At 40.3% G+C, this 21,814-nt stretch overlaps 1 protein-coding gene across 1 annotated transcript in view; it reads right to left on the reverse strand.

Moving 5' to 3' along the window:
- crtac1b (cartilage acidic protein 1b) overlaps positions 1-6,329 on the reverse strand; it is a 44,024-nt gene extending 37,695 nt beyond the window's left edge. The window contains exons 1-4 of the mRNA XM_051915880.1: positions 6,238-6,329; positions 2,036-2,235; positions 954-1,150; positions 723-859 (exon numbers count right to left, since the gene is read on the reverse strand). Coding sequence (XP_051771840.1) covers positions 723-859; positions 954-1,150; positions 2,036-2,235; positions 6,238-6,282 — 579 coding nt within the window. The 5' untranslated portion in view covers positions 6,283-6,329. The remainder of the gene's footprint in view (positions 1-722; positions 860-953; positions 1,151-2,035; positions 2,236-6,237) is intronic.
- Positions 6,330-21,814: the final 15,485 nt, after the last annotated feature.

Raw genomic sequence — 21,814 nt, forward strand, 5'->3', positions numbered from 1 at the left:
AAGGCTTCGTTACGTCATAAGTGTTTCGAAATGTTTACCAACTGATTCGAAACAAAAGATTCGTAAAGCTTCGAAGCTTCATGAAGCAGTGTTTTGAAATCGTTATTCTGTTTTTTTGGCGCACAAAAAGTATTCTCATCACTTCATAACATTAAGGTTGAACCACTGTAGTCACATGAACTCTTTTAAATATGTCTTTTGTACCTTTCTGGACCTTAAAAGTGTTAATTATCTTGCTGTCAATGGAGGCCTCACTGAGCCATCAGATTTTATCAAAAATATCAAAATTTATGTTCCGAAGATGAACGAAGGTCTTACGGATGTGGAACGACATGAGGGTGAGTAATTAATGACAGAATTTTCATTTTTTGGTGAACTAACCCTTTAACTATGACTTTTGCCTCAATAAACTCCAAATTACTGCTTATTAATACTTAGTGAGGTAGTTGTTAAATTTAGGTATTGGGTAGGATTAAGGGATGTAGAATATGGTCATACAGAATAAGACAGAATATGTGCTTTATAAGTACTAATAAACAGCCAATAACATAGTAATATGCATGCTAATAAGCAACTGGTTAATAATGAGAACTGGACCTTAAACTAAAGTGTTACCAATTATTCATTTTTCCACCTGGTTGGTTTTACTTGAGGAAAATGTTTTCGCTCAGGATGAAGTGGCACAAGCTTTTATTTAACGTAAACTTTAGTAGAGGTGTTACCTTTCTGTCCACACATGCGACTGACCGGCCAGCCACACGATTGGCAACGTCTCTGTGTTCATTTATGTCATCGTTGAGGAGATCCTCAAACCTTCCATTACGAAACTTAAAGAGCTTGTCAGTGTATGTTGCTCTACCTGCATGAAATGACAAGAACAATTACATGAAACTTACATCCATTTACTTTACTATTATTACCTTCAGAGCCTCGTTTATGAAACCGTTTCATACCTGAGAAGGCGTTATTAGTGTTAAGGACGTAAATTTCCTCCCTGCCATCACCATCTATGTCACATGCTGTCACTCCGATGGCATTGCCGTGACGATCTCTGAGTGCGTAATATGGAGAACTGCGGTTGTCAACTGCAATGTTAACAAGCCTCTTCTTAAACTTGTCATACTTTAACACCAGATTTGGGCCATTGTAGCTAAAGAGAAAAAAGTAGAGCATACGTATTGGTCAAATATTTAAAACAGACTGACAAAGAAGTAGTTATGTCTTTATATACGTATATGTGTGAGTGTGTGTGTACACTTAATACTATCAAAATATTGTATTAAATAAATATTTCAAATTAAAATGTAATATTAATATAGCCTAGTAATACATTTATTTTTTCCTTGCTTTAAGCATGATTGTTGTTAGGTTTATGTTTAAAACAAGAATAAGTTGCCATTGGCGTAGGAAAAATAAACTTAATTCAAGATATATTCTCTGAAAACTAAACTCAAATAAAAACATGCCTTGAAGGATTACTATATAACCACATTCCATCCATTTGTCTCCTGTTTCCAACAAGGCATATCCTTGTTGGTGCATTTCACTGACCTGCAATCCCACAATTCAACCTCGGCTGTCATTTAATAGAAGGAAAAACTAATTCTAGTTTCCCTAGAGGTACAATTCAGTCAGTTGCACTTCGTTTCAGTCTTGAGCACAATTCAAGCAAAACATTGAACTCTCCAATTACATCTATTTTCATCAACATAAATCCACTGAGATTCAAATCATTTCACAAATGGTTTACAAATAATCCCTATTAATTGCTTTGACATTTCTGTTTCTCCTAGAAAATATCACTTTCAAGCCCCAAACTGAGGTAATGTTCTTGGCCAGTATATCTGTTCTGTGTCAATATTCCAAAAATGTAAGTTCACTCAAACAGCACAAAAGGACCAAATAACTTCTAGACGCTGATCAAGTATTTTCTCTAAAGAAATGTAATGTCATAAACGCTTCGCTTCTTCATTATTCCGCTGAAAACAATGCATGTGATTGGGAATCCTATCTGTGAGAGGACCAAAACACTCACCCTGACACAAACATCTCCAGATCTCCGTCTCCATCCACATCAGTGACAGCCACGCCGTAGTTGAGCTGCGTGGGGTTATTCTCATAGTCCGGAGGGAAAACACTCTGAGTTACTGAGGCAAACATGGGTTCAGTCCGCTGACCCCAGGACAGTCCAGACACACCCACAGTGAGTAGTAATATCCGCACCAACATTGTCATCTGTGAAATTCATCAAGTTTTATAAAGAATAATTCACTCTTTAGAATGAAACTATGACAAGATCACCGTCATACTTACCTCTTGATCTGTGAAAAACTCTTTCATTGAGGTTATGACTCACTCAAGTGAGAGCAACTGTAAAACATCCTGAACTGAGCCACACAGTCGAGATATTCCACTTTCATTGAGTTTTAGAAGACTGAATTGCTTTCTAGAGGCAATTACCTTCCCAGCATTACACTCACAGGACAGAGACATAAATACAGAGACTGCAGACATGTGACAGGTCAGAATGGACCAAATTAAGATCTGAGAGTAGAAGCCATTTCACTGCACATGAGACAGACATTTAGGATGGCAAAATCCATATGTGACAAAGAGTCCATCTATCCATCCATCCATCCATCCATCCGTCAGTCTATCATCAAATTAGATCTGTTAATCTGTAGACCTGACTTGAACATTTATGCATATGTTGTTCCCAAAACTGCTAATTTTTTACTGTTGAATACATAGCAAATTCCACATGTGAACATAAATAAGTGAATGCAAACACAGCCATTGATATCAATGCCTTATAGCCCTAATTGTGAAAGGACAAGTCCACCCAAAAATGAATATTCTGTCATAACTTACAAACCCTAATGTTTTTCTCTTCCCAGTGGAACACAGAAGTAGTTATTTACAGAATATCCAAGTTGATTTTATCCATACAATCAAAGTGGTGAAGAAGCAAGATTTTCAAGGTTAGACACTTCAGGTTTCAGAAGATTTGGAATATAGAAAACAAGCTGTATGGGCAACTTTTATAGTCTTTTTTGGAGCTTGACAGTCTGAGTCTTCATCCAATTTCATTGTAAGAGAACAACTTGAACATTCTGCTAAAGATCTCCTTCTGTGTTCCATGTAGTGTATAGAAAAGTCAGTCATACAGGTTGAAATTACATGAGGGCGCAAATAATGACAATAATGTTAATTATACGCTGTAAGAAAAATATCCATAGAACAACAGAAAAGGTACAGGTAATGTTCTGCCATTATTCATTAATTTACGGACTTTTCTCTTAAACGTTTAGTTCACTTCAGAATTAAAATTTCCTGATAATTTACTCACCCCCATGTCATCCAAGATGTTCATGTCTTTCTTTCTTCAGTCAAAAAGAAATTAAGGTTTTTGAGGAACACATTCCAGGATTTTTCTCCATATAGTGGACTTCAATAATTACCAACGGGTTGAAGGTCCAAATTGCAGTTTCAGTGCAGCTTCAAAGGGCTCTACATGATTCCAGATGAGGAATAAGGGTCTTATCTAGCGAAACGATCGGTCACTTTCTAAAAAAAATAAAAATGTATATACTTTTTAACCACAAATGCTCATCTTGCACTAGCTCTGCGATGCGATCATCACGTTGGAAAGGTCATGCGTTAGTATTCATGTTCACAAACTATGTAAATTAACTCATAAACAAATAAAACACAAGTTCAACCTTTGCATTATCGAGTATATTAATTAAAACAACTTTCCAACCTACCTTAATTCATCCGAGTCCGGGGAAAAGAAAATGGCGGTCGAGCAGAAATTTCAGGACTCGTGCGTCATGACGTAAGAAAAAAACATCTGACGCGGGGTCCTTAAAGGGAAATTATACCGTGGCTGAAAGTGAGATATTTAAATAGTTGTGAATTTTTACGTGTTTAAGCTGAAAGAGCGTACAATAATGAGTTAAATTCTGAAAGTAGAAAGAAGAAGTAATTCAACTCAAATAGTTATAGCAATCCACCCATATTCACTTTTTACAGTGTAGGCGGAAGTACCAAGCAAGTGTTTACAAAGCGAACGTGCAAAGACTAAGTCAAACAGCCTTTAGAAAAAAAGCAAAACAACGATGTCCAAATTTGAAGTTGGAGGAGAAAATGAGATGGAGTTTTTCGCCCTACCGTGGTACTTCCGCCTACGTCAAGCGTGAACTTTCCAACGTGATTACGCAATGCGTGGCACATCACAGAGCCAGTGCAAGATGAGCATTTGTGGCTAAGAAGTATATACATTTTTATTTTTTTAGAAAATGACCGATCGTTTCGCTAGATAAGACCCTAATTCCTCTGTTGGGATCATGTAGAGCCCTTTGAAGCTGCACTGAAACTGCAATTTGGACCTTCAACCCATTGGTAGCTGTTGAAGTCCACTATATGGAGAAAAATCCTGGAATGTTTTCCTCAAAATCCCTAATTTCTTTTCGACTGAAGAAAGCAAGACATAAACATCTTGATCTTGGATGACATGAGGGTGAGTAAATTATCAGGAAATTTTAATTCTGAAGTGGACTAATCCTTTAACCCTAAAAAACAACACTAATAATATTTAGAAGTACAGGTAAAACACCTGTGAAAATCTAGGGGAAGACAAAATCTGGATTCAGACAACGGCATATATGCAGTACATGGCAAAGAAAGAGAGATGACATGCTCAAGCTGGTGAGAAACACAAAGAGAAGAGAGATGAGTGTGTGTTTGCCGTAACGATTTCAAAAATATGCATGACCCAACTCCACTAATCAACCCATTGAACTCTAACATCAAAGCCATGTAATTAATTTAGATTAAGGTTGTCTTAATATATGCTCCTCTGTTTGAGATGAAAGTGTAATCATAGCACCCAAATAAGTATTGTATTAGTCATATTACCGGACCAAAGGTTTGAGCACAGTGATAATTTGAGTGTTGATGACAGAATGTACATAGTCAGACTGATTAAAGGCCTCAGCAGAGGTTGTCACTTTGTTCTTTCCTGTCCTATATTACTAGCATTTTTACCCCTATTCATATTAATAACTCAGTGCAAAACAGCCAGGGCAGAAACAGTAAAAGCAGAGTAAACATGTCATTTTATAGTAATTTATTTACTGTTTATAGCTTTAACACTGCGAATGGCTGGAAGGGCAGTGGAACACCAGTGCTCTCAGAGTACCGTATGTACCGTCATCTGTCATCGTAATATGATGATGTAAAAGCTTCTCGGATGAGGTGAGAGCTGGATGTGTTCCAAACTAAAAAGTCTTCACAGCTACGGGGTCATAAATCCAGACATAGACAGGCAGAGGAACCACGAGAAGAGGTGAATCTGTCCTTGCACCAGCTCTGCATCTCGAGGAGGCGGTTTGACTAGAAATGATGCGATCAGCTCCATCTCACTGCAGCTATCACACAACACACTTACTGCGGTTACAACAGAGATGTTAGATGTCTATGAACATTTTTCCCTGTATGTTTCATACAACTATTGAATCAAAGTTTGTAATGTATCTGTATTATTAAAATGATTCAATAGAAATTCACAATGTGGAACCATAAACTCTCTTTGCCTTTTTGCCTGTGACCTTCACCTCATAAACTATATTTACTGTCATCTTGAGTGTGTATTCATGCATTTCTGGACTCTGATCGGACTGCGACAAACACCAGCACAGTCAGTCCCTCAAGCATCTTTCATTTTATGACAAGACACTGCTTTAAAGTAAACTTAGAAAAAAAATATACAGCTTCCCTGATGATAAAAAGTAAGAAAAAAATCTGGGTCTAAATGATGGAGATGTCCTTAACTACTGAATTGAATAAAGTTTCACAATGTGGTTTTGTAAAACAGTTAATTAACTAAATACATTTGAAAATAAACTAATAATTATTATTATTATTATGCTCGTTATTATTAAGCACACATGCAAAGCAAAGCAAAAATAATGTTCATATAAACAAATGAAAAACATTCTTGTTTCATATTTGTTTAAAAAGTCTTTAAAATCCGATGAGCAGAACAAGTGAAAATAGTAATCGACCTGAAGCTGAACATTCTCTTACGATCTCCCGAACCTTTATCCATACAGTTATCACATCTCATCTGGTCGACTGATAACATTTAATTAGATGCGCAGTGAAAGATCAGATCAAAGGAGCCGCTTTTAACTTCAAAGACGCTGCGGCAGATATGAAAGCACCGGTACTTACATGAATGAAAGTCCAGCGCTGCTCATAAATGACTTCCCTCCTCATAGATTAAGAGATTCCCTGTGGACCTTGAGTATGTCTCTTAGTGATTTTACACAACTTCCCAAGAATTTGCTTTATGAAATCAGTTGTGTAAGAATCTATCCAATTACAAGCCCCTGCGGTGAATATTTAAAAGAGGCAGCCAATGGCTGCGTTGGAGGGCGGAGCTATGCTTACGGAATGACGCTTACCTGAGGCTTCCTACTTAATAATTCAAAAGCACGGGTCTGATACACAGAAGAGGAATTTGACAAGATTTTGAATAAGTTTAATATTTAAAATAATTTCTATTTGAATAACTATTGCACTTAAATAATCTGTTACTTCGAGGAATAAGCCATCTTACATTATGTGCATCCAAGCATATTCTTTAATTGTGAAAAAAAGCCTTTTTTCTTAATTAAAGTACTTATTGCCAGATCATATAACCATTTTATGGGAACATTTCATGGATCCGTGCCATTTATAGTAAAGTGACTGCTCATCATCTGCTGTCTTGGGAAGTTGGCAGAAGACCACCTGCTTTTTTTTTCTTTTTTTTTTACTGCTTAACAAATGTTCATCAGCATAACCTTTTACAGCAATACAGAAAATTCAAGCTCACATTCAAACATATAATCTCACAAATATAGCTAAAATACATCTTTAAGTGGGGTTAAATCAAAATGAATCAAATGTTCCTTGATCTTTTGCAATAAAATTATTTTACATTGAAAACATCCTGCACTTTACAGATCTCAAAACTTCTTCCTTAGTCCAAAAAAGCTAATTATTGACAGAACTGAAAATCCTCTTGCTTTGAAATCCCTGGATTTCTGATTTTAGAAATCTGAAATATTAAGATATGACCACATTTACATGTCAGTGATGCCCAATCATAAGGAGTCTGTATTCATGTACTGGATAAAGTACAGTCTGCCATTTCAGTATAGTCATTTTCGCTAATTAAACTTCACTGCAAAGCAGAGTGGACAGTCCTGGTTTCACCCTGAAGGGGCTATTTTCTGCGATAAGCACTGGCTGACTGTACATTGTCCCTCTTATTACACAGCTACTCAACAAAGAAATAATACAAGGACATAAAATATTGATCTGTGTTGAAATTATTTTACTAGCTTACTTGTAGAGACCAAGGAGAGGACACATGGACATCATAGGAAACACTGGTATATATAGTGTTGCCCTGGACATCATTTTTCAGAAATATTTGATCACTAAATGCAGCAATTGACCAATCAGAATCAAGTATTCTAGAGAGCCGCATAATAAATAAATCCTCAGCACAAGAAGAACCCCAGTAAGTGTAAACAGTGGAAAAGTTCACCAAACCTTGCGCTGTTTCTGAAGAATCCACTCTGAATATCCTTCTGAAAGATCTTAACTGTGGTTAAAAAAAAAAAAAAAAAAAAGGCTGAAGTAGAAAGTGCAAGAAAAGGAAATTATCATTCCACTGGCGTAAAGCAAAGGCTTACCTTCAGCCTACGCACAGGCTCCACTCTTCACCAAAATGGTAACCCACAAAACTCCAAAAATACAGAAAATGTTTTCAATCATAATATAACAGAATATTAAACACTAACAGGTCTTGTCATATTGTTCAAAAACATTAATAATAATTAAGTTTGCTCAAAATCACACAAAATATATTTTAATTTCAACATTTAGGCTGCATCTGAAATCGCAGTATCACAGTACGCATATATCACGGGATGTGAGGGAGATACTAAACACACGAAGAAAATGAAGATGATGATGTTAATAACAGGTTAACAGGCTTTAATGTTCCAACGGGTAAATCCAAAGATAATCCATACACAACATACACATAGACGAGACCCGACAATACTGAACTGAAACAAGGGAACTTAAATACACAGGATAATGAGGATAATTAAAGACACACCTGAAAAGAATAACGAATCACATTAGTGTCCATGAAGACAGATTAGACAGTGCAAACCGAACACAACGTACAAACAAAGGGAAACTGTGACAGTACGCCCCCTCCCGGAAGGCGCAACCTCGCTCCGACAGATAGATGGAGGAGGCTTGGCTGGAGGACAAAGAACCGGGAGAGGGCCAGACAAAAAAGTTGAGGGTGGTGCCGATGGTGGATAGTTCCAACGGATGGCCTTGAACAGGTACAGGCAGATGGTCGCCTAGTGCACAGCCAGGGCTGCGATCCATGGCGGCGTCGCTGGAGGGAGGAGCCATGGAGGAAGATGACCAGATGACACCATGGAGACAACTGGAGGCGATGGCGACGCTGGAGAATGAGCCCACCGCATAGCCGTAGAGCCAATGAAGCAAAGGGGTGCCGAAGACCTGGACGGCCACGATGGAGCTGTAGCAATGACTCCACAAGATGGCAGCAGGGATCTGGAGAGCTGAGGTTGAGCTGGGGCGACCGAGGGCAGAGGTGGAGCCTGAGGGAGGGCAGAGCTAGCTGAAGCCAAAGGAGTGAAGGGCCGGAGAGCAGTGGACGGCTCGCAAGTCCACGGTGGAAACATGAAAATGTCTGACACAGGTGAAGCTGATGGTCTGAGGGAACTCAGCAAAGCCGATGGTCCCTGTGGACATCGAGGGAGGAAAGAGCACAGGAGCCAGGGCGACAGGTGTCACAAAGCACCCAGAGGCTGGAGGCAGAGCTATGGGCTCCCCACACCCAGGAGGAGATGGCTTCCAGCAGTCCAATGCTGTAACCAAACCACTGAGAGGAGGTTGAGCTGAAGGGCTATTGGGAGGCAGCGATGACTGGATGGTAGCAATGGCTGGGGACTGGAGAGGGGCTTACAGAGAATTACAAAATCCAACAAAAACCAAAGCAATTTTTAATGGCATTTTGGAAAGGTGGTGGGAGAGGGAGGTTGGGTGGGACTAGCAAAACCGACAGAGAGCAGACAGGTTCAGGTGAGAGCAATGGGGGCAATGAATCAACCTCTCCAATATCAAAACAGTTCTCCAGTGCTGTAACCAATAACTCACTTCCATGCCCTCGTATTCCACAAGCACTCACTCTGTGATAAATGGTGCAGACGGCTCGCACACCTGGTCAGACACGCGCTGCTCAGGCTCTGTGGCGATGTTCAGCTCGGTAGGTGCTGGCTCAAACGTCACGGCGGAGTCATTCATGTTGCCTGCAGTGAGCTTGTGCTGCCGATCCTTGCAGTCTGGGTGATCTTGGCCATGCACTGGGTTGTGAGAGGTGCCACTCCACTAAATCCACGAAGATCCCCAGAGGTCCCTCCTCGGACAACTGCTCCCTTAGTGGGGGTGTTAAGGCCAGCATACAGGAATGTGCAGAGGCATTCATTCGGGAAGTTTGATAGAGTTGCGAGAAAGATATAGTCCTCTAAATGTTGCTCGAGGGAGCGATCTCCCTGTTCAAGGCACAATAACAAAAAAGCAGGATTGTCCATGGTAAAAAAAAAAAAAGGAAAAAAAAGAAAAGAAAAACATGAGACAAAAACATACACTATATAACATGCCGCGTTAATCACTTTTGGGTGGGGTCTTCTGTCACAGGTTGTGAGGGAGATACTAAACACACAAAGAAAATGAAGATGGGCTTAATAGGCTTTAACAGGCTTTACTGTTCCAACAGGTAAATCCAATGATAATCCACACACAACGTACACATAGACAAGACCCGACAATACTGTACTGAAACAAGGGAACTTAAATACACAGGTAAATGAGGATAATTAAATACATACACCTGAACTGAATAACGAATCACATTAGTGTCCATGATGACAGATTAGACATTTCAAAACAAACACAAAGTCCAAACAAAGGGAAATTGTGACATCATAAAAGAGTAGGCAAAAGGTTCCCGGATGACCTACTACTTCCGGCAAGATTCTGAAGTGTGCATACAATGGACAATTTACTATCCCGTGATGCCACGGGAGAGGATTTGTGAATGGGACGCAACTGACGCTGGAAGGTCAAGTGATAATGAACACATGGCGAATAGTATGTCTGGATTACATTCATACTGCACACATAATTACTATATAGAACATACTTTTTTAGTGGTCATGAAGTAATATCGCATTGAAAATAAGTACCTGCTCAAGATAGTATGTGATTTCGGACACAGCCCCCCAGACAGCCCATGCACAGCATACTAGGAAGTAAATCCTCTGCCCAGTTTCAGTTAATGTCAACAAAATTATTTCTGTAATCTCAGCAGAAATGGTTTAAGTAAAAATCCCGCATTTTTTCAGCACATAAAAATAGCATCGCTTAGAACAGAGATGATTGTTAACTGTAAAACATTATCAGGTTTAGTACCTTCTTGTTCTCTGAACAAAGTAAGGCTTTTCAATTCATTGAACTTCAGTTAGGCTTCAGATGTCCTGTCTTTCTTTGCGTTTCATTGTTCATTTGTTGGCTCTGCACTTCAGTGTACACTTTGACCAGCACAGCATCATCTGTCACTACAGGCACTGCATACATGTCGAGACCCATTCTGTCTCCCAGAAGAACTTCTGAACCCCTACAAGAAATGATCCACAATGGCTCAGCCATCCTTGAACGAAGTCAATTACCTTTCTGAAGACACCTGATGTGATCCCATGGCCAATGAAATTCAAAGTTAGACCACAGCGATTGGATGTAGCATGTATTGCCATAACCCTTTCCCCCATGTGTCCCATTTGACCTTGCTTCTAAGAAGAAAGCTCAGGGTTAGTTTGAGGTGTAAAGTGACCTGCTGTTCTAAATTTTTGCTGCAGTGTTTTTCTGCTCCATTATGATTTGTTCTCTGTAGATTAGCATGAATTTGGGATTTGAAAAGAGAAAACCACCTGCTTGGATCTTCGGTTTAACCTTTAGCAAATCCATGCATCACCTTCCTCTGACAGCACAATACAATGTCCTTGGCAGATTCTCATGGCTTTCAGTGTACCAAACAGCTGATGGATGCCATCGTGTGTCTCCTGCTCTCCCCAAATGCACAATCATCATTGGCTCTCGTAATGCATGACATTAGGCCTAATCTATACAGATCCTATTAAGAATCACTGGCAAAATGAGTCCTGCTGGGTCAAAACCAGAAAACGTGACAAAGCACTTTAAGTTAATTAGTGCACTGTAAGCTGCAACTAAACGATGTGCTAAAAAGCAATTAATGCATTTGTTTTGTTTGAATGAGATGCGACTGATTTTCATAAGGCGATTTTAGTAATTTAATTACATTGTGTTCTTCAAGCAGTGGTGGACAGTAATGAAGTAGCCTAATTTTCAAGTATCTCTACTTTATTTTGGGAAACGTTTACTTGTACGTCACTACATTCCAAAGCATAATATCATACTTTTTACTCCATTACATTTCATAAAAACATGTTGTTCCTCATTATTTTGAACTGAAGAAAAATGGTCACCCGCTCCTAGATGTGATAGCAGCGTCCGATTCATAACCACCATTCATCAGTCAGTACTTTTTACTTGTAATACTTAAGCACATTAAAAATTGAGTTGCTCTAAAAATTATTTTGCTCTTTTTACTCAAAAGGAGTACTTAATACTTTTATTGGAGTAATAATTTAATAGGGTATCTGTACTTTTTCTCAAGTACTTGAATTGTGTACTTTGTCCACCACAAGCTATCTCATATAAACTGAACAAACTACAAATTTAAAGGAACAGTTCACCTAAAATTAAAATCAAAATTTTGTCAATATGTTGTTGCAAACCCATATGACTTTCTTTCTTCTGTGGATCACAAAATAATTTTTAGGTAAGTGTCTCTCATGTAATGAATGTGCATTCATGAGAATTCATTGTTTGTGGACCTTTTCAATGAATCAGTTGCCGGCAATGAAACGTGATGCCGGCAGATTGCAGTTGCCATGGCAGCACGTTAGGAGAGAGACCGCGCGCATTTGAAAAGGCATGATGATCGGTTTCTCTCTGGCCATAATCCTACAGCTCAAGTGAGCTATCCATTCCTTCCTGACCTGCATACTGAGGCTGATGGGGCATGGAAGAATTCCAAGACATATTTTGAAAAAAAAATAATGCTTTTAGGCTTGGAAAGAGTGGCAGACCTTCACGTTTTCCATTGTGTTAGGTCGCTACCCTGTGGCCGCAGGTTGAACTGTTTGGGGTCTGGTTAAATATTTAAATACTAAAGTATTTTCTTTGCAGACCACTGTTCCCTGTGTAGGGTTTGTAAAAGGAATATGGGTATGTGTCGATGCCACCGACTGGTAATAATAATTATAACAATTATATTAATAAATGTTATTATTTAGCACTTTTCTTGTAAAAAAAAAAATAAATAAAAAATAAATAAATAAGAGCAGACATCGACACTGAAAGCTCAGACTCTGCCATTTAACCCCTTAAAGGGACATCTCGCTTGAATGGCAGGGCATACGCGGCAGCGGGTCAGGCTGAGCGACCAGCGGCATGCACGTCTTGAATGCCTGAATCCTCAACCAGGTCTGAATCCTCAACCAGACAGGTTGGGCCTGGCCCGTCCCGACCCGAGGGCCGCGGACAGGGCCAGAAGGCTCTGTTCTTCTTTAACCCCAGGCACTTCTTACATCAGGCCTGTGGCTGGGCCGATAATGAGTATTATGATTCTGATGGTCTGCCTTTGGCTTTGATAGTGAGAAGACCCTTTCAGGCTTGTAAGGGTGGAAGACACCATGCTGGAGGTCGCCACCCTGTGGCCGCAGGTAGAACTGTTACCAGGTTTTGTATCTATTTAAAATACTAATGTATTTCTTTTAGACCGCTGTTTCCTGTTCTATAGGTTTGGAGGGCTGTTTTTGCAAAAAGATGAGCACTTTGACTTCAGATAGATTAAATGTCTAGCGTCAGCCCACGGGGCTGCCTGACATTGTTACCTGGTTAGCGTCACTCATCCTAAGAATTATTTAGGATGGCTAAGGCTTTTATGGAATTTTTAGCCACCTTAGCAGTGTCATTTTGAGTGATTTTGCCTCCTCTCAGCTGAGAGTTGTTCTGTAGAGGCCGCTGCTCTGAGGTGGCCCTCACCCGGGGGCCTCCCTGTTAACAGCCCCAGTAAATGGGTTTTCTGGTAGCTATTTTGATATGTCGTCAGATAGTAGGCCTTAGCAGGCTTCTCTGTGGCGAGCCCCCAGCAGCATGGGTATCTGGCAACCAGCTATTGCTTGTTTTCAGTTTGTTGGCCTTAGCAGGCTGCTCTGAGAATTAGCAGGACTCCCTGTGGGGAAGCCCAAGGTTGCAGGCTTTGGACAGCTAGCTAGAAGCCAGGTCAGTCTCCCTGGTGGCATTCGGGGTTGACTTCGTTCCCCTGAGAAGTGACTGGCTGTGGTGCCTTTGGGCGCATAGTAAAGCATGATCCCATTATGAATGGTTTAATGAACTTTACCAATCATTTCAAGGAAATGTTTGGTCAAACTACTAACACTTTCTCAGTGCGTGATCAACTATTTCATCTGAACCAGGGAAATCTGTCTGTGGCTGAATAAGCTCTCCCTTTTTGGACTCTCGATGCTGCCAGTGGGTGTAATGAAGCTGCACTCATCACGACATATCTTCAGGGTCTCAATCCCTCTCAGAGACTACAACTTGCCATCTATGATGATGCCATGGGGCTAAAAAATTTAATCCAACAATCTATCCACAATCTATACACAACATATCACAGCCTGCCAAAGTGAACTTCCCACCCTTGGAGTCCACATTGTTTCAAGAACTGCTTCCAACTTCCTCAACCAACTACGACTGCCATAGCCATTTCTTCTACGATCATCGAGGTTCCAGAGGAATATAAGGCATTTCAGGATGTATTCAGTAAACAAGCTGCAACCAAAATTCCACCTCATCAGCCATGAACACCACTCTTCTACATAACTGGCACCCAGTCTCTGTCCTGGAATCTATCTGCCACGGAGGCCTTTGAACATCAAAAAGAAGCATTCTGTCACACTCCCACTCTTGCCAAATCCCAACTTACCTTTCATCGTCAAAGTGGATGCCTCCACCAATGGAGTGAGGGAGATCCACCCAAACTCCATCTATGTGCCACCTTCTCCAAAAAACTGTCCCTGGCGGAGCAAAATTAAGACCGTGGACTGTTGATGATCAAACTAGTGCTGGAACAGTGGAGACATTGGCTGGAAGGAGCAAAACATCCATTTGAGGTAATTACTGACCATCGTTATCTGGATTACCTACGAGAAGCCAGAAGACTCAGTCCTAGACAGGCCTGATGGGCTTTATTCTTCACATGCTTCCACTTTACGATCTCCTGCTGACTGGGACACAAGATTGTCAAGTCTGATGCTTTATCTCGTTTATATGCTCCAGACTTGCCCTCTGATGAACCTGAGCCAATCCTCCCTCCAGCCACTATCATTGGGGCAATTCAGTGGACACTCCACAAATAGATTGCTGAAGCAACACATGTTGCACCCGCTCCATATGCCTTACAGCTGCCCCTCATGGACTTAGTTCACTTGTCTCTGGGATCAGGGCACCCAGGCACCCAGAAAACCCTCTTGCTCATCCGCAACCATTACTGGTGGCCCAGTATGACCAAGGACGTAAACCGCTACGTAAGAGGCTGTTCCATCTGCGCCATCTCTAAATCACCATGCCACTTACCTGAGGGAAAACTGCTGCCATTACCCATTCCTCAAAGACCTTTGTCCCACCAAAGGAGTTGATTTTGTCACTGACTTACCTCCACCCGATGCATACACCTGCATCTTAGTTGCTGTGGATAGTTTCTTGAAAGCTTGTCGACTCGTACCCCTCAAGGGATTACCCTCTGCTATGGAGACAGCTGAAGCCTTGTTCTACCATGTGTTCCGTAACTATGGATTACCTGAGGACATTGTGTCAGATCTAGGACCACAGTTAATTTCCCGAGTGTGAAAAGCATTCTTTCAACTCCTAGGTGTATCAGTGAGTTTATCTTTCAGGTACCATCCACAATCGAATGAGTAAACTGAGCGCAAGATTCAAGAGATTGGATGCTACCTGAGGTCATACTGCCACAACCATCAGCACAGTTGGAACAAATACGTTCCCTTTTCAGAGTATGCACAAAACTCACTCCGTCAAGCCACCACCAGTCTCACACCCTTCCAGTGCATACCCTGTTACCAGCCACCGGTTTTCCTAGTCAGATGAGCTGCTTCCAGCTGTGAACCACTGAATGCAGGAGAGCGAGAGGGTATGGGACTCAACACATCCACATGCAGAGGGCAGTAAGGAGGCACAAGAGCCCGGCCAACACCCACAGAGCTCAACTCCTACTTACCATCTAGGACGGAAGGTCTGGCTCTCCACCGGGGACATCTGCCTCCAACTACCCTGTTGCAAGCTAAGTCCCTGCTACATTGGACCATTCACTATGCAAAGACAAATCAACAAAATCATGACCCGGTTAAACCTACCTCCACAATACCGAATTGCACCTACCATTCATGTTTCCCTCTTGAAACCTGACCATGATTCTCTTGTTCCTCCTTTCACAGGGTCTGGTGTAGCTAACATGCCTCTCCCTCCAGCGGAAGCTGACGTGGGCCTCATCTACACTGTCCGTACCTGTGTTTACCTGCCTTTATCGCACCATCCTCTCCTCAAGTCATTGAGTACCTGCAAAACCAAGAACTCTCTTAAGTTAAATCTGCCATATTGCTTGCCGTCTGTATACTTTGTTCAATAAACATCCGTTACCTGCATTCCTGTTGTCTGCTTCTCTATCACATGATACAAGGCATTAAATGTAAGTCATACGGATTACTTTTATGATACTTTTATGATTCTTTTTGTCATTAAAGCATGACCAGGATATTCTTTAAAAAAAATTACCTTACACAATGTTACAAGGAAGACAGAAAGTCATACAGGTTTGAGGGTGTGTAAATGATGACAGAATTTTAATTTTATGTATTTGGCTCACCTTACTTGTCCTTTAGTCTACTTTATGTAAAAGCACTGATTAGATTCTTTCTTTATTGGATTTTAGCAAGTAAAGCTCTCTAAAGTGGACCCTCCTGTGATATGAGGAATGCCTTTTAATTGCCAAAGAATACAAAACTCCAAAAATGAGATTAGACTTGCTTTTAATACTCATTCCTGTCTCATGCACTAATATTTAATCTGCCCATTTTTCCACTCTCTCTGTCTAAACACCATCATTCACTGTTTTAATTTAAAGTATGAATATGTGATTTATTTTTCGATGGCATGGAGCATAAATCTACTTTGCTGTGTGATAACAGAGGTGATGTCCCCTATATTGATCGGGAGCTTAATAGTGTTTGTTCTTTATAGCTGATCTCAGGAAATAAGGGGAATATACAGTTTTGAATGAGCTCTCTCACGGTATCCGGCAGAGGGATGGAGCTACACTGGAATAACACACACTTCCCCCCTGCACTTTATTTTAATATATGACAGCACAGCATAGAAAGAGGTGATTTTGGTTCAAAGTAGCAAACACTGAGAAGTATTTTTCATGAATAAAAGAAGAAAATGAAAAGACTCCATTAATCGCAGAGTTTCATAATCTCAACAATATCTCAAACAGTGCAAATTTGCCAAAATACTAAAGTATGCAATCAAAAGTCAGAGATTTTAATATGAATATGTAAAATTCCTCAACAAATTCTTCCAAAACCAAATTATGTCTTTGATATTCTCTACTCTTAATACTGTATGTCCCAACAAATGTCTCAGTTTTATTTGAAATGAAGTCTATTTTTATCTCGATACATTTTTTTGTACACTTTTTCTAAATCACTAGTAAATTCCACAATTAATTACAAAGAAACAGCAAGTAACACATTGAATTAAACTAGATATTTTGAATATATACAGTGAGTACGGAAAGTATTCAGACCCCCTTAAATTTTTCACTCTTTGTTATATTGCAGCCATTTGCTAAAATCATTTAAGTTCATTTTTTTTCCTCATTAATGTACACACAGCACCCCATATTGACAGAAAAACACAGAATTGTTGACATTTTTGCAGATTTATTAAAAAAGAAAAACTGAAATATCACATGGTCCTAAGTATTCAGACCCTTTGCTGTGACACTCATATATTTAACTCAGGTGCTGTCCATTTCTTCTGATCATCCTTGAGATGGTTCTACACCTTCATTTGAGTCCAGCTGTGTTTGATTATACTGATTGGACTTGATTAGGAAAGCCACACACCTGTCTATATAAGACCTTACAGCTCACAGTGCATGTCAGAGCAAATGAGAATCATGAGGTCAAAGGAACTGCCTGAAGAGCTCAGAGACAGAATTGTGGCAAGGCACAGATCTGGCCAAGGTTACAAAAAAAATTTCTGCTGCACTTAAGGTTCCTAAGAGCACAGTGGCCTCCATAATCCTTAAATGGAAGACATTTGGGACGACCAGAACCCTTCCTAGAGCTGGCCGTCCGGCCAAACCGAGCTATCGGGGGAGAAGAGCCTTGGTGAGAGAGGTAAAGAAGAACCCAAAGATCACTGTGGTTGAGCTCCAGAGATGCAGTCAGGAGATGGGAGAAAGTTGTAGAAAGTCAACCATCACTGCAGCCCTCCACCAGTCGAGGCTTTATGGCAGAGTGGCCCGACGGAAGCCTCTCCTCAGTGCAAGACACATGAAAGCCCGCATGGAGGACTCCAAGATGGTGAGAAATAAGATTCTCTGGTCTGATGAGACCAAGATAGAACTTTTTGGCCTTAATTCTAAGCGGTATGTGTGGAGAAAACCAGGCACTGCTCATCACCTGTCCAATACAGTCCCAACAGTGAAGCATGGTGGTGGCAGCATCATGCTGTGGGGGTGTTTTTCAGCTGCAGGGACAGGACGACTGGTTGCAATCGAGGGAAAGATGAATGCGGCCAAGTACAGGGATATCCTGGACGAAAACCTTCTCCAGAGTGCTCAGGACCTCAGACTGGGCCGAAGGTTTACCTTCCAACAAGACAATGACCCTAAGCACACAGCTAAAATAACAAAGGAGTGGCTTCACAACAACTCCGTGACTGTTCTTGAATGGCCCAGCCAGAGCCCTGACTTAAACCCAATTGAGCATCTCTGGAGAGACCTAAAAATGGCTGTCCACCAACGTTTACCATCCAACCTGACAGAACTGGAGAGGATCTGCAAGGAGGAATGGCAGAGGATCCCCAAATCCAGGTGTGAAAAACTTGTTGCATCTTTCCCAAAAAGACTCATGGCTGTATTAGATCAAAAGGGTGCTTCTACTAAATACTGAGCAAAGGGTCTGAATACTTAGGACCATGTGATATTTCAGTTTTTCTTTTTTAATAAATCTGCAAAAATGTCAACAATTCTGTGTTTTTCTGTCAATATGGGGTGCTGTGTGTACATTAATGAGGAAAAAAATGAACTTAAATGATTTTAGCAAATGGCTGCAATATAACAAAGAGTGAAAAATTTAAGGGGGTCTGAATACTTTCCGTACCCACTGTATATACACACACACACACACACACACACACACACACACACACACACACACACACACACACACACACACAGTGCAGTACAATGAAAATGCTTCAGGGTTTGAACCTAGGTGTTCTTTCACCCAAAAAAAAAAAAAAACAGGTGCATGATGGCCCTGGTCTCCTGGAGCTAAAAGCAACCTCTCCTGTGTGTTCCTTTAGTTATCTCTAAATCTGAAAAATAGTCTTTGATAAATACTTTATTTCAGGGGGGGATATCTGCTCCATTGAACACTGTATCTATCACTGTAGTGTTATACCATCATGCGCTTGATAAATGGATGAAGAAAGTTTTCTGCCATTGGCCTACAAGCTTCCAAACTTTCCTAATTATTTTTTCTCAGTGTTTGTTGCATTCGCTTTATTGCCTGAAATCCTGCTTGTTGAGCAAATAAAACACACAAGGCCATCACTCTGCCTCTGCTCTCCATGCCGGTGCTTCATGGCCTGAGGATCTGTCAAATCAATAAGAGAAATCAAAGAGTGATTCCCACAGTCATGGCACAGGCAAGCTGGTGACGAATAGAAATGTTCCAGATGTCTCAGCCCATCAGCATCACAGATAAACCCTGTGTGAAATGCCCTAAAGGTGATATGTCAGTTTTGTCCTATACTAATACGATCACAGCTTAATATGCAAGACTATAAGTAAGCTATTCGTAGGTTGATTGCCCCAAAAAGATTATCACTGTGGATCTGTTGGTTTGACCATCCTGACAAGTCCAACACAATAAAATTTTTTCATATATAATAATACTAAATATGTTTAATATAAAATAATAACAATAAGAAGAAGAAGAAGAATTTGGGGTGGGACTATCTGTTTGCTGCTGCCCAGTGAAAGAAGGATTGTTAAAATTACCATGAAATCAAAATTCACAATTCTTGTTTTTTATGGAATATTGCAGTATTTATTATAAATGATTCATCTGTGAACATCATTATTTTTTTTAATTTGTGTGCCCTTGCTTTGATTAAAATCTTTAATCAAAATAACCTCCCCTCCCCCTCTTGTAACGACATCTCTGATGAACCTGTCACTCACATAAGACCGACCAATGACTTGAGCAAACCACAACCATCCAATCAATTCCCAATGGACAAAATCAAGTCCTGCCCTACATTATTTCTTGTTCAAGAAACCGTTTTACTCGGATATATACTAGGTAATCAACCAAAATGTCTATTATCGCTGTGTGTACTGCCACCGCAAAGTCACAGCGTTAAATACAACAGTCACATGTGACACTTGTTTGCAAAATCTGCCAAAAACTAAAACATCCGTTTGGTTTTGATTATCATCTCTATCGCGGTCACAGTCACGTGACACTGCAGTTAACACTTGCATGTGTAGATCTGTGTATTAAAGGGAACCCCTGGTGTTAAGACTTGTATGGCTTAATATAAAGTAAATGATGTCTCTTACTGAAATATGTAGTAGAAAACCCATGAAAGATTTAACTGTTACATTATTTTAAAAATCCATGACATATTTGGACCGGTTTGCACAATGGGCAGCGTCATTTTGTTAGCTGCACAGTGCGTTCTATGTCGATGACGTCAAATGGTTGCACTCACTGAGCTACTGACACTGCAGTGTTGCCAAGTCCGCGGTTTTCCCGCGGAATTGGGCTACTTTTACACTGTTGCCACGGGTTGTTTTTCAAGTCCGCGGGTTGAAACAAACCTGAATAACATGATATGTAGCCCCTGAATAGCAAATTTTACCAGGGGAACCTCACCAAAAATGCGGATTTTACCCCCTAGAACTTGATTTCAGGGGGACCCCCCTGAAATGCCATTGGGCTAGTTTTGAGTAGCCTAGTAAGTAAATTGTTGTGAAAACCTGGCAACCCTGTGACACTGTCCTATTGCTATTTTTAACTCAACACAACTCGGAATATAATATACTATGCCACATTGTGCAGCTTTTGGTTGTAATTTTCAGTCGATGAGCCACAAGAGAAGCGATGTAAGTCTTTACTGCTTTACTAGCGATAAGAAGAGAAAAGAATGGGAAGTTGTGCAGAATGTGGATGAATACAATTTCCTAACTGCGTCTTTGTTCTCTTCACTTTAGCCCTGATGACTTTGAGGCTTTTTATCTGTATGTTTTGGTGCAACGGTAATCTAGTAACGCATACAGGTCTTAATATTCCTTTTAAAACACGATCCGCCTTTTGAATTTGAGCCAGAGCGCAAAATTAGTGAGGATGAAAACATCGAAGCTGTGCAATGTCTCTGTGGCTATTCTACTGTTGTATGATTGACGTGTAAAAATTGTCTGAATTATCTTCCTCTTATCGCTAGTAAAGCAGTAAAGAATTACATCGCTTCTCTTGTGGCTCATCGACTGAAAATTACAACCAAAAGCTGCACAATGTGGCATAGTATATTATATTCCGAGTTGTGTTGCGTTAAAAATAGCAATAGGACAGTGTCAGTAGCTCAGTGAGTGCAACAATTTGACGTCATTGACATAGAACGCACTGTGCACCTAACAAAATGGCGCCGCCCATTGTCCAAACAGGTCCAAATATGTCATGGATTTTTTAAATAATGTAACAGTTAAATCTTTCATGGGTTTTCTACATATTTCAGTAAGAGACATCATTTACGTTATATTAAGCCATACAAGTCTTAACACCAGGGGTTCCCTTTAAAGCGAAAGCAGCATAATATACAGTACCTATTGCTATATATGCTGTTATTAAGAATCAAACAACAAAATAAAAACAGAAAATCACTCACTGCTCTTGATTGAATAACTTAGTAGCTTTAATAAGAATAAATGTCTTACTTGAATACTTCTGTTAAATGCTCTGGCGAGGAGATAACTGTGTACAGCTCACTAAGGGAGGGGTCTATGCTAATAGGGCAGAGTCCGTCAGCAGTCATGGGCGGGGCCTAAACATTTGTGATGTCACAGAAGCTACAATCTGCAAACTGCTTGTTCTGAGACACTGCTTATGATTTATGGGGATTAAAAAAAAGAGGAGTGGGTGGATTTTTACCGTTACAGGGTGGTTGTGTACACACACTGCCGACA

The sequence above is a fragment of the Ctenopharyngodon idella genome, chromosome 13 (assembly GCF_019924925.1).
Source record: "Ctenopharyngodon idella isolate HZGC_01 chromosome 13, HZGC01, whole genome shotgun sequence".
NCBI lineage: Eukaryota > Metazoa > Chordata > Actinopteri > Cypriniformes > Xenocyprididae > Ctenopharyngodon > Ctenopharyngodon idella.